Raw genomic sequence first — 13,741 nt, forward strand, 5'->3', positions numbered from 1 at the left:
GTGGGTGCGTGTGAGTGGGTGCATGTGTGCCTGCGTGTGAGTGGGTGCCTGTGAGTGGGTGCGTGTGTGTGAGTGGGTGCCTGTGTGAGTGGGTGTGAGTGAGTGCGTCTGAGTGAGTGCATGTGAGTGGGTGCGTGTGAGTGGGTGCCTGTGAGTGGGTGTGTGTTTGAGTGGGTGCCTGTGAGTGAGTGCGTGTGAGTGGGTGCGTGTGAGTGAGTGCGTGTGAGTGGGTGCGTGTGAGTGGGTGCCTGTGAGTGAGTGCGTGTGAGTGGGTGCGTGTGAGCGAGTGTGTGCCTGTGTGTGTGTGAGCGAGTGTGTGCCTGTGTGTGTGTGAGCGAGTGAATGCCTGTGTGTGTGAGTGAGTGCGTGCCTGTGTGTGTGTGAGAGAGTGCATGCCTGTGTGTGTGTGAGAGAGTGCGTGCCTGTGTGTGTGTGAGAGAGTGCGTGCCTGTGTGTGTGTGAGAGAGTGCGTGCCTGTGTGTGTGTGTGTGTGTGTGAGTGAGTGCGTGCCTGTGTGTGTGTGAGAGCGTGCCTGTGGGTGAGCGAGTGTGTGCCTGTGTGTGTGTGTGTGAGTGCATGCCTGTGTGTGTGTGTGAGCGAGTGTGTGCCTGTGTGTGTGTGAGAGAGTGCGTGCCTGTGTGTGTGTGAGTGCGTGCCTGTGTGTGTGTGTGTGAGTGAGTGCGTGCCTGTGTGTGTGTGAGAGCGTGCCTGTGGGTGAGCGAGTGTGTGCCTGTGTGTGAGCGAGTGTGTGTCTGTGTGTGTGTGAGCGAGTGTGTGCCTGTGTGTGTGAGAGAGTGCGTGTGTGTGAGTGCGTGCCTGTGTGTGTGTGAGTGCATGCCTGTGTGTGAGCGAGTGTGTGCCTGTGTGTGTGTGAGAGAGTGCGTGCCTGTGTGTGTGTGAGTGCGTGAGCGAGTGTGTGCCTGTGTGTGTGTGTGTGAGAGAGTGTGTGCTTGTGTGTGTGTGTGTGTGAGTGCCTGTGTGTGTGTGAGTGAGTGCCTGTGTGTGTGTGTGTGAGTGTGTGTGTGTGTGTGTGTGAGTGCCTGTGTGTGTGTGTGAGTGCCTGTGTGTGAGTGCGTGCCTGTGTGTGTGAGTGAGTGTGTGCCTGTGTGTGTGTGTGTGAGTGCCTGTGTGTGTGTGTGCCTGTGTGTGTGTGTGTGAGTGCCTGTGTTTGTGTGAGTGCCTGTGTGTGTGTGAGAGAGTGCCTGTGTGTGTTTGTGTGAGTGCCTGTGTGTGTGTGTGTGTGTGTGAGTGCCTGTGTGTGAGTGCCTGTGTGTGTGAGTGAGTGCCTGTGTGTGTGTGAGAGAGTGCCTGTGTGTGTGTGAGAGTGCCTGTGTGTGTGTGAGTGCCTGTGTGTGTGTGAGAGAGTGCGTGCCTGTGTGTGTGTGAGTGAGTATGTGTGAGTGCGTGTCTGTGTGTGTGTGTGTGTGAGCGAGTGCGTGTCTGTGTTTGTGTGAGCGAGTGTGTGCCTGTGTGTGTGTGAGAGAGTGCGTGTGTGTGTGTGTGTGAGCGAGTGCGTTTGAGAGAGTGCGTGTCTATGTGTGTGTGAGAGAGTGCGTGCCTGTGTGTGTGTGAGAGAGTGCGTGTCTGTGTTTGTGAGCGAGTGCGTGCCTGTGTGTGTGTGAGAGAGTGCGTGTCTATGTGTGTGTGAGAGAGTGCGTGCCTGTGTGTGTGTGAGCGAGTGTGTGCCTGTGTGTGTGAGCGAGTGTGTGCCTGTGTGTGTGTGAGCGAGTGTGTGCCTGTGTGTGTGTGAGAGAGTGTGTGCCTGTGTGTGTGTGTGAGTGCGTGTCTGTGTGTGTGAGCGAGTGTGTGCCTGTGTGTGTGTGAGAGAGTGCGTGCCTGTTTGTGTGTGTGTGAGTGAGTGTGTGCCTGTGTGTGTGTGAGCGAGTGTGTGCCTGTGTGTGTGTGAGAGAGTGCGTGCCTGTGTGTGTGTGTGTGAGTGAGTGTGTGCCTGTGTGTGTGTGAGCGAGTGTGTGCCTGTGTGTGTGTGAGAGAGTGCGTGCCTGTTTGTGTGTGTGTGAGTGAGTGTGTGCCTGTGTGTGTGTGAGCGAGTGTGTGCCTGTGTGTGTGTGAGCGAGTGTGTGCCTGTGTGTGTGTGAGCGAGTGTGTGCCTGTGTGTGTGTGAGCGAGTGCGTGCCTGTGTGTGAGCGAGTGTGTGCCTGTGTGTGTGTGAGCGAGTGTGTGCCTGTGCGTGTGTGAGCGAGTGTGTGCCTGTGTGTGTGTGAGCAAGTGTATGCCTGTGTGTGTGAGCGAGTGTGTTCCTGTGTGTGTGTGAGCGAGTGTGTGCCTGTGTGTGTGTGAGCGAGTGCGTGCCTGTGTGTGAGTGAGTGCGTGCCTGTGTGTGTGTGAGAGAGTGCGTGCCTGTGTGTGTGTGTGTGAGTGAGTGCGTGCCTGTGTGTGAGTGAGTGCGTGCCTGTGTGTGTGTGAGTGTGTGCCTGTGTGTGAGCGAGTGTGTGCCTGTGTGTGTGTGTGAAAGTGTGTGCCTGTGTGTGTGTGAGAGAGTGCGTGTCTGTGTGTGAGTGAGTGAGTGCCTGTGTGTGTGTGAGTGCGTGCCTGTGTGTGTGTGAGTGTGTGCCTGTGTGTGAGCGAGTGTGTGCCTGTGTGTGTGTGTGAAAGTGCGTGCCTGTGTGTGTGTGAGAGAGTGCGTGTCTGTGTGTGTGTGAGAGAGTGAGTGCCTGTGTGTGTGTGAGTGTGTGCCTGTGTGTGTGTGAGCGAGTGTGTGCCTGTGTGTGTGTGAGAGAGTGCGTGTCTGTGTGAGCGAGTGCGTGCCTGTGTGTGTGTGAGCGAGTGTGTGCCTGTGTGTGTGTGTGTGTGAGTGTGTGCCTGTGTGTGTGTGAGAGAGTGAGTGCCTGTGTGTGTGTGAGCGAGTGTGTGCCTGTGTGTGTGTGTGTGAGTGTGTGCCTGTGTGTGTGTGTGAGAGAGTGAGTGCCTGTGTGTGTGTGAGTGCATTCATGTACTGTTTGGTGAAGGGAGAGGGACTGTACAGTGACCTGCACTCTCTCCAAGGGTTTGTTCACAAGTTTCAGCTTCCAATATTTCCTCTGTCCTCCCTCGCCAAGCCCTTTAAAGAGGGTTTGGAATGAACACGCTGTGTGTGTGCAAGCTCCGTGTTTCAGTCAGTGAGAATGTCACTGCGGCTGTGTGAACCTGCCTGTGGAGCACACAGGAACCCGCACATTGATCAAATCTCCTTTTCCCCCAAAGTTGTTTCAGTAAATGCCATTGGCAATAAAACACTTTCACATCCTTTCCTCCCTCAGCACTGACCCTCTGACAGTGCGGGGCTCCCTCAGTACTGACCCTCTGACAGTGCGGCGCTCCCTCAGCACTGACCCTCTGACAGTGAGGCGCTCCCTCAGTACTGACCCTCTGACAGTGCGGCACTCCCTCAGTACTGACCCTCTGACAGTGCGGCACTCCCCCAGTACTGACCCTCTGACAGTGCGGCACTCCCTCAGTACTGACCCTCTGACAGTGCGGCACTCCCTCAGTACTGACCCTCTGACAGTGCGGCACTCCCTCAGTACTGACCCTCTGACAGTGCAGCACTCCCTCAGTACTGACCCTCTGACAGTGCAGCACTCTCTCAGTACTGACCCTCTGACAGTGCAGCACTCTCTCAGTACTGACCCTCTGAGAGTGCAGCACTCCCTCAGTACTGACCCTCTGACAGTGCGGCACTCCCTCAGTACTGACCCTCTGACAGTGCGGCACACCCTCAGCACTGACCCTCTGACAGTGCGGCACTCCCTCAGTACTGACCCTCTGACAGTGCGGCACTCCCTCAGTACTGACCCTCTGACAGTGCGGCACTCCCTCAGTACTGACCCTCTGACAGTGCGGCACACCCTCAGCACTGACCCTCTGACAGTGCGGCACTCCCTCAGTACTGACCCTCTGACAGTGCGGCACACCCTCAGCACTGACCCTCTGACAGTGCGGCACTCCCTCAGTACTGACCCTCTGACAGTGCGGCACACCCTCAGTACTGACCCTCTGACAGTGCAGCACTCCCTCAGTACTGACCCTCTGACAGTGCGGCACTCCCTCAGCACTGACCCTCTGACAGTGCAGCACTCCCTCAGCACTGACCCTCTGACAGTGCGGCACTCCCCCAGTACTGACCCTCTGGCAGTGCGGCACTCCCTCAGCACTGACCCTCTGACAGTGCAGCACTCCCTCAGCACTGACCCTCTGACAGTGCAGCACTCCCTCAGTACTAACCCTCTGACAGTGCAGCACTCCCTCAGTACTGACCCTCTGACAGTGCGGTACTCCCTCAGTACTGACCCTCTGACAGTGCGGCACTCCCTCAGTACTGACCCTCTGACAGTGCGGCACTCCCTCAGTACTGACCCTCTGACAGTGCAGCGCTCCCTCAGTGCTGACCCTCTGACAGTGCAGCACTCCCTCAGCACTGACCCTCTGACAGTGCAGCACTCCCTCAGCACTGACCCTCTGACAGTGCAGCACTCCCTCAGCACTGACCCTCTGACAGTGCACTACTCCCTCAGTACTGACCCTCTGACAGTGCGGCACTCCCTCAGTGCTGACCCTCTGACAGTGCAGCACTCCCTCAGTACTGACCCTCTGACAGTGCAGCACTCCCTCAGTACTGACCCTCTGACAGTGCAGCACTCCCTCAGTACTGACCCTCTGACAGTGCAGCACTCCCTCAGTACTGACCCTCTGACAGTGCAGCACTCCCTCAGTACTGACCCTCTGACAGTGCAGCACTCCCTCAGTACTGACCCTCTGACAGTGCGGCACTCCCTCAGCACTGACCCTCTGACAGTGCAGCACTCCCTCAGTACTGACCCTCTGACAGTGCAGCACTCCCTCAGTACTGACCCTCTGACAGTGCAGCACTCCCTCAGCACTGACCCTCTGACAGTGCAGCATTCCCTCAGTACTGACCCTCTGACAGTGCAGCACTCCCTCAGTACTGACCCTCTGACAGTGCGGCACTCCCTCAGTACTGACCCTCTGACAGTGCGGCACTCCCTCAGTACTGACCCTCTGGCAGTGCAGCACTCCCTCAGCACTGACCCTCTGACAGTGCGGTGCTCCCTCAGTACTGACCCTCTGACAGTGCGGCACTCCCTCAGCACTGACCCTCCCTCCGCACTGACCCTCCCTCCGCACTGACCCTCCGCACTGACCCTCCCTCCGCACTGACCCTCCCTCCGCACTGACCCTCCCTCCGCACTGACCCTCCCTCAGCACTGACCCTCCCTCCGCACTGACCCTCCCTCCGCACTGACCCTCCCTCCGCACTGACCCTCCCTCCGCACTGACCCTCCCTCCGCACTGACCCTCCCTCCGCACTGACCCTCCCTCAGCACTGCCCCTCCCTCCGCACTGACCCTCCCTCCGCACTGACCCTCCCTCCGCACTGACCCTCCCTCCGCACTGACCCTCCCTCCGCACTGACCCTCCCTCCGCACTGACCCTCCCTCCGCACTGACCCTCCCTCCGCACTGACCCTCCCTCCGCACTGACCCTCTGACAGTGCGGCACTCCCTCAGTCCTGCTGTAGGACTGTCAGCTTGGTGAGTGCATCGGGACATTGTGTCCTCCGGGCGGTGAGAGTTATAGTTTTGTCCTTTGCGAGAGCTGCCTGATCAGTCAGTCTGTGTTAATCTGGCCGTTGCCCTCCTTTCCCCGTTGATGTGGTTGAAGCTTGTGAATGAGCCGCTGGAGCAGGTTGTGAGGCTGCTGCCCACAGTTCATTGTGAACTGACTGCAGGTTTGGGCATGTTTGCAGATCAATGGGGTAGAGATGGCAGATGCCAGGCATGATCAGGCAGTAGCGCTTCTTACTGGCACAGCACCCACCATCACCATGGTAGTAGAACGCGAGATGTCAGAATTAGACAAGTCTGCAGATGGTGTGAGGACAGGAGATGGCTCCCCGACTCTGCACCGAGCCAGGTCGTATTCTCCACCCCCACCAGGCCAGCCTCTCGGGGACGATTACCAGGACACGCTGATTGAGGAGACCCTGGCTCATCCTAACCAACCAACTGTCAACTTTACCAACGAGGACCAATACCCTGTGGAGGTAAGAGAGTCAGCGCGGGATAGCATCGAATCATAGAATCCCTACAGTGCAGAAAGAGGCCATTCGGCCCATCGAGTCTGCACTGACCACAATCCCACCCAGGCCCTAACCCCAGAACCCCATATATTTACCCCGCTAATCCCCCTGACACTAAGAGACAATTTAGATGACCATGAAACCATTGTCGATTGTCGGAAAAACCCAGCTGGTTCACTAATGTCCCTTCGGGAAGGAAATCTGCCGTCCTTACCCGGTCTGGCCTACATATGACTCCAGAGCCACAGCAATGTGGGTGACTCTCAACTGCCCTCGGGCAACTAGGGATGGGCAATAAATACTGGCCAAGCAACCCCACCCATGTCCCACAAATGAGTAAAAAAATTTAGCCTGGTCATTTGGCCTAACCTGTACATCTTTGGAGTGTGGGAGGAAACCGGAGCACCCGGAGGAAACCCACGCAGACACGGGGAGAATGTGCAAACTCCACGCACACAGTGACCCAAGCCGGGAATCGAACCCTGACGCTGTGAGGCAGCTGTGCCGCACAATAGGGATTGGGTGAGGGAATGGGGGCTAGGAACAAGGGGCTGAGTGTATGTTTAAGGAGTTTATTACATCACGTGTGTGAACACGGGGTGAGGGATTCACAGGATCACAGATTGTTACAGTGCAGGAGGCGGCCATTTGGCCCATCGTGTCTGCACCGGCTCTCCAAAAGAACATCATGATGCAGTGCCATTCCCCTGCCCCCCTGCCTTTCCCCCGTCCCCTTGCCTTTTCCCCCGTCCCCCTGCCTTTTCCCCGTCCCCCTGCCTTTCCCCCGTCCCCTGCCTTTTCCCCCGTCCCCCTGTCTTTTCCCCCGTCCCCCTGCCTTTTCCCCCCTGCCTTTTCCCCTGTCCCCTTGCCTTTCCCCCCATCCCCCAGCCTTTTCCCCGTCCCCCTGCCTTTTCCCCCGTCCCCTACCTTTTCCCCCGTCCCCTGCCTTTTCCCCCGTCCCCCTGCCTTTTCCCTGTCCCCCTGCCTTTTCCCCGTCCCCCTGCCTTTTCCCCCATCCCCTGCCTTTTCCCCCGTCCCCCTGCCTTTTCCCCTGCCCCCTGCCTTTCCCCCCACCAGCTGCCTTTTCCCCTGCCCCCTGTCTTTGCCCCATCCCCCTGCCTTTGCCCCATCCCCCTGTCTTTTCCCCATCCCCCTGCCTTTTCCCCTGTCCCCCTGCCTTTTCCCCCGTCCCCCTGCCTTTTCCCCCGTCCCCCTGCCTTTTCCCCCGTCCCCCTGCCTTTTCCCCGTCCCCCTGCCTTTCCCCCCGTCCCCCTGCCTTTCCCCCCGTCCCCCTGCCTTTTCCCCATCCCCCTGCCTTTTCCCCATTCCCCTGCCTTTTCCCCGTCCCCTGCTTTTTCCCCCGTCCCCTGCCTTTTCCCCCATCCCCCTGCCTTTTCCCCGTCCCCCTGCCTTTTCCCCGTCCCCCTGCCTTTTCCCCCGTCCCCTGCCTTTTCCCCCGCCCCCTGCCTTTTCCCCCGCCCCCTTGCCTTTTCCCCCGTCCCTCTGCCTTTTCCCCGTCCCCCTGCCTTTTCCCCCGTCCCCCTGCCTTTTCCCCGTCCCCCTGCCTTTACCCCGTCCCCCTGCCTTTTCCCCATCCCCTGCCTTTTCCCCCGTCCCCTGCCTTTTCCCCTGCCCCCTTGCCTTTTCCCCCGTCCCCCTGCCTTTTCCCCGTCCCCCTGCCTTTTCCCCCGTCCCCCTGCCTTTTCCCCCGTCCCCCTGCCTTTTCCCCCGTCCCACTGCCTTTTCCCCCGTCCCCCTGCCTTTTCCCCCGTCCCACTACCTTTTCCCCCGTCCCCCTGCCTTTTCCCCCGTCCCCCTGCCTTTTCCCCGTCCCCCTGCACATTGTTTCTATTGAAATAATAATCCAGTGCCCTCGTGAATGCCTCGATTGAAGCTGCTTCCAGCAACTTCCAGACAGAGCATTCCAGACCCCAACCACTCGCTGGGTGAAAATATTTTTTATCAAATCATTTTCAATCTGTGCCCCTCATTCTCCATCCTTTTCCGAGCAGGAACAGTTTCTCCCGATCGACTCTGTCCAAACCCCTCATGATTTTGAACATTTCTATCAAATCTCCTCTCAGCCTCTTCTCTCTGAGGAGAACAGTCCCAACCTCTCCAATCTATCTTCATAGCTGGAGTTTCTCATCCCTGGAACTATTCCTATAAACCTCTCCTCCTCTCTCTCCAATGTGTTCACATCCTTCCTATAGAGAGGCGCCCAGAACCGTGCACAATATTCCAGCTGAGGTCTAACTGGTGTTTTGTTTAGGTTCAGTGCTCTTGTACTCTGTGCCCCTATTAATGAACCCAGAATACTGTAAACTTTATTATCTGCTCTCTCCACCTGTCATAGAAACATAGAAAATAGGAACAGGAGGAGGCCATTCAGCCCTTCTAGCCTGTTCCACCATTCATGACTATCATGGCTGATTATCCAATGCAATGGCTTGATCTCCCTCCCCCCCCGTACCCCCCCCGTATCCCCCTCCCCGTATCCCCCTCCCCCGTATCCCCCTCCCCGTATCCCCCTCCCCCGTATCCCCCTCTCCGTATTCCCCTCCCCTGTATCCTCCACTCCGTATCCCCCTCCCCGTATCCCCCTCCTCCCGTATCCCCCTCCCCCCATCCCCCTGCCCCCTATCCCCCTCCCCCCTATCCCCGTCCCCCAATATCCCCCTCCCCCCGTATCCCCCTCCCCCCGTATCCCCCTCCCCCGTATCCCCCTCCCCCGTATCCCCCTCACCCCGTATCCCAGGATCCCCCGTCCCCCCCGTATCCGATGATCCCCCCTCACCCCCATATCCCATGATCCCCACTCACCCCCGTATCCCATGTTCCCCCCCTCCCCCGTATCCCATGTTCCCCCCTCTCCCCCGTATCCCATGTTCCCCCTCTCCCCCGTATCCCATGTTCCCCCCTCTCCCCCGTATCCCATGTTCCCCCCCTCCCCCGTATCCCATGTTCCCCCTCTCCCCCGTATCCCATGTTCCCCCCTCTCCCCCGTATCCCATGTTCCCCCCTCTCCCCCGTATCCCATGTTCCCCCCCTCCCCCGTATCCCATGTTCCCCCTCCCCTCCATATCCCATGATCCCTTCTCCCTCCCGTATCATATGACTTCTCCCTCCCGTATCCTATGATCCCCCCTCCCCCCATATCCCATGATCCCCCGTCCCTTTCGTATCCTATGATCCCCCTCCCCCCCCGTTCTATGACCCCCCCTCGCCCCGTATCCTATGATCCCCCCGAATCCTATGATCCCCCCCGTATCCTCTGATCCTCCCCTCCCCGCCATATCGTATGATCCTCCCTCCCCTGCCGTATCTATTATCCCCCCTCCCCACCGTATCCTTCGATTCCCCCTCCCCTGTATCCTATGACCCCCCATGTATCCTATGATTCTCCCCCCCCCCGTATCCTATGATCCCCCCTCACGCCTTGTATCCCTTGACCCCCCTCCGTATCCCGTGATCCCCCCTCTCCCACCGTATCCCATGATCCCACTCCCTCTCGTATCCCATGATCCCCCCTCCCCCCCCATCCTATGATCCACCTCCCCCCCTGTTCTATGATCCTGCCTCCCCCGTATCCTATGACCTCCCCCCCTGTATCCTATTATCCCCCCTCCCCCGTATCCTATTATCCCCCCTCCCCCGTATCCTATTATCCCCCCTCCCCCGTATCCTATTATCCCCCCTCCCCCGTATCCTATTATCCCCCCTCCCCCGTATCCTCTGATCCCCCCCTCCCCGCCGTATCCTGTGATCCGCCCTCCCCTGTATCCGATGATCCCCCCTCCTCCTGTATCGTACGATAACCCCCTCCCCCATATCCTATGATCCCCCCTTCCCCGTCTCCTTTGATCCTCTTTTGAAGTTAAAGTTTATTTATTAGTCACAAGTAAGGCTGACGTTAACACTGCAATGAAGTTACTGTGAAAGTCGCCACACTCCGCCACCTGTTCGGGTCAATGTACCTAACTAGCACGCCTTTCAGACTGTGGGAGGAGACCTGATCTGAGAAAGGATGTCCTTGCTATAGAGGGAGTTCAGCAAAGGTTCACCAAGCTGGTCCTGGGATGGCAGGTCTGTCATATGAGGAAGGACTGAGTCGGTTAGGATTATATTCACTGGAGTTCAGAGTGAGAGGGGAGCTCATAGAAACTTATAAAATTCGAACAGGGTTAGACAGGGTGGATTCAGAAAGAATGTTCCCAATGGTGGGGGAGTCCAGAACTCAGGTTCCTAGTTTGAGGATAAGGGGTAAATCTTTTAGAACTGAGGTGAGGACAAATTTCTTCACCCAGAGGGTGGTGAATGTGTGGAATTCACTACCACAGAAAGTAGTTGAGGCCAAAACATTGTCTGACTTCAAGAAGAAATTCGATATAGCTCTTGGGGCCAAAGGGATCAAGGGATATGGGAGGAAGGGGGATCAGGATATTGAATTCGATGATCAGCCATGATCAGAATGAATGGCGGAGCAGACTCGAAGGGCCGAATGGCCTCCTCCTGCTTCACGCTTCAATGTTTCGTGCAGTTTTGGTCCCCTTACTTGCGAAAGGATATATTGGCCTTGGAGGGAGTGCAGAGGAGGTTCACCAGGTTGATACCGGAGATGAGGGGTGTAGATTATGAGGAGAGATTGAGCAGATTAGGTTTGCACTTGTTGGAATTTAGAAGGCTGAGGGATGATCTTATAGAGGCCTATAAGATAATGAAGGGGCTGGATAGGGTAGAAGTGGAGAGATTCTTTCCACTTAGAAAGGAAGCTAGAACTAGAGGGCACAGCCTCAAAATAAAGGGGGGTCAGTTTAGGACAGAGTTGAGGAGGAACTTCTTCTCCCAGAGGGTGGTGAATCTCTGGAATTCTCTGCCCACTGAAGTGGTGGAGGCTACCTCGCTGAATATGTTTAAGTCACGGATAGATGGATTCCTGATCGGTAAGGGAATTAGGGGTTATAGGGATCAGGCGGGTAAGTGGAACTGATTCACTTCAGATCAGCCATGATCTTATTGAATGGTGGGGCAGGCTCGAGGGGCTAGATGGCCTGCTCCTGCTCCTATTTCTTATGTTCTTATGTTTCTCTGTACTCCCTCTGGAGCAAAAACATCCTTCCTCAGATAAGGAGACCAAAACTGCACACAATACTCCAGGTGTGGCCTCACCAATGCCCTGTACAATTGCAGCAATACATCCCTATCCCCATACTCAAATCCCCTCGCTATGAAGGCCAACATACCATTTGCCTTCTTTGCTGCCTGCTGCACCTGTATGCTTACTCTCAGTGACTGATGCACGAGGACTCCCACGTCCCACTGCATGTTCCTCTTTCCTAATTTATAGCCATTCACCTGTCCTGCCACCTTCACTGATCTCTGTATGGATAGACCCAGCTCCCTCTACTCCTGCATCCCTTTAAGAATTATACCCTTTATTTTACATTGTCTTTCCATGTTGTTCCTACCAAAATGAATTACCTCACACTTTTCCACATTAAACTTCATCTGTCACCCATCTGCCCCTTCCATTAACTTGTCCATGTCTTTTGGAAGTTCCACATTGTCCTCTTCACAGTTTCCAATGTTTCCCAGGGTTAATTACCCCTGTGGGTGAACAGTGGGTGAGGAGTTATTTACCCCCTGTGGGTGAATAGTGGGTGAGGTGTTTACCCCCTGTGGAAGAGGTGTTTATTACCCCGTGGGTAAACAGTCTTTTGATGAGGGGTCATTACTTGATGAGAATGTGTGAGAGTGGAAACTCCTGTAATTGGTTCTGATCTCTTTCTGACTCCAGGAAGTCATGCTGCTGAAAACAGGAGGACCCCTGGGACTCAGCATCGTCGGAGGAAGTGACCATGCCAGCCACCCCTTCGGCATCCACGAGCCAGGGGTCTTCATCTCCAAGGTGCAAAGACCATAATACACCCCCTGTTCCTGTGTGTTCTCTGCTCTGGGGCTGAGAGTGCAGGTCAAATGGCAGTGGGATTAGTTTAGGGATTGATACAGGGCTATGGGGAGAGAGCGGGGCAGTGGGATTAGTTTGGGGATTGATACAGGGCTATGGGGAGAGAGCGGGGCAGTGGGATTAGTTTGGGGATTGACACAGGGCTATGGGGAGAGAGCGGGGCAGTGGGATTAGTTTGGGGATTGATACAGGGGTATGGGGAGAGAGCGGGGCAGTGGGATTACTTTGGGGATTGACACAGGGCTATGGGGAGAGATCGTGGCAGTGGGATTAGTTTGGGGATTGATACAGGCTATGGGGAGAGAGCAGGGCAGTGGGATTAGTTTGGGGATTGATACAGGGCTATGGGGAGAGAGCAGGGCAGTGGGATTAGTTTGGGAGTCTATAAAATAATGAAGAGCACAGATCAGCAAGATAGTCAATATCTTTTCCCAAAGGTAGGGGAGTCTAAAACTAGAGGGCATCGGTTTAAGGTGAGAGGGGAGAGATACAAAAGTGTCCAGAAGGGCAATTTTTTCACACAGAGGGTGGTGAGTGTCTGGAACAAGCTGCCAGAGGTTGTAGTAGAGGTGGGTACAATTTTGTCTTTTAAAAAGCATTTAGATAGTTACATGGGTACGATGGGTATAGAGGGATATGGGCCAAATGCGGGCAATTGGGATTATTTTAGGGGTTTAAAAAAAAGGGCGGCATGGACAAGTTGGACCGAAGGGCCTGTTTCCATGCTGTAAACCTCTATGACTCTATAAGGCTATGGGGAGAGCGTGGGGCAGTGGACATAGTTTGGGATTGATACAGGGCTATGGGGAGAGACTGGGGCAGTGGGATTAGTTTGGGGTTGATACAGGGCTATGGGGAGAGAGCGGGGTAGTGGGATTAGTTTGGGGTTGATACAGGGCTATGGGGAGAGAGCGGGGCAGTGGGATTAGTTTGGGGATTGATACAGGGCTATGGAGAGAGAGCGGGGCAGTGGGATTAGTTTGGGGATTGATACAGGGCTATGGGGAGAGAGCGGGGCTGTGGGATTAATTTGGGGATTGATACAGGGCTATGGAGAGAGAGCGGAGCAGTGGGATTAGTTTGGGGATTGATACAGGGCTATGGAGAGAGAGCGGAGCAGTGGGATTAGTTTGGGGATTGATACAGGGCTATGGTCAGAGGGGGGCACTGGGATTAGTTCGGGATTGATACAGGGCTATGGGGAGAGAGCGGGGCAGTGGGATTAGTTTAGGTTGATACAGGGCTATGGGGAGAGAGCGGGACAGTGGGATTAGTTTAGGTTGATACAGGGCTATGGAGAGAGAGCGGGACAGTGGGATTAGTTTAGGTTGATACAGGGCTATGGGGAGAGAGCGGGGCAGTGGGATTAGTTTAGGTTGATACAGGGCTACGGGGAGAGAGTGGGGCAGTGGGATTAGTTTAGGTTGATACAGGGCTATGGGGAGAGAGCGGGGCAGTGGGATTAGTTTAGGTTGATACAGGGCTATGGAGAGAGAGCGGGGCAGTGGGATTAGTTTAGGTTGATACAGGGCTATGGAGAGAGAGCGGGGCAGTGGGATTGGTTTAGGTTGTATTATATTGAAGTGCTGTAATAGAACATAAGAACTAGGAGCAGGAGTGGGCCATCTGGCCCCTCGATCCTGCTCCGCCATTCAATAAGATCATGGCTGATCTTT

General features: G+C 55.9%; 1 protein-coding gene across 1 annotated transcript in view; it reads left to right on the forward strand.

The window, feature by feature from the left end:
- scrib (scribble planar cell polarity protein) overlaps positions 1–13,741 on the forward strand; it is a 322,951-nt gene that overhangs the window by 85,598 nt on the left and 223,612 nt on the right. Inside the window, exons 9-10 of the mRNA XM_078230184.1 lie at positions 5,765–6,061; positions 11,895–12,005. Coding sequence (XP_078086310.1) covers positions 5,765–6,061; positions 11,895–12,005 — 408 coding nt within the window. The remainder of the gene's footprint in view (positions 1–5,764; positions 6,062–11,894; positions 12,006–13,741) is intronic.

Source organism: Mustelus asterias, chromosome 2 (assembly GCF_964213995.1).
Source record: "Mustelus asterias chromosome 2, sMusAst1.hap1.1, whole genome shotgun sequence".
In the NCBI taxonomy this organism is placed as follows: Eukaryota; Metazoa; Chordata; class Chondrichthyes; order Carcharhiniformes; family Triakidae; genus Mustelus; species Mustelus asterias.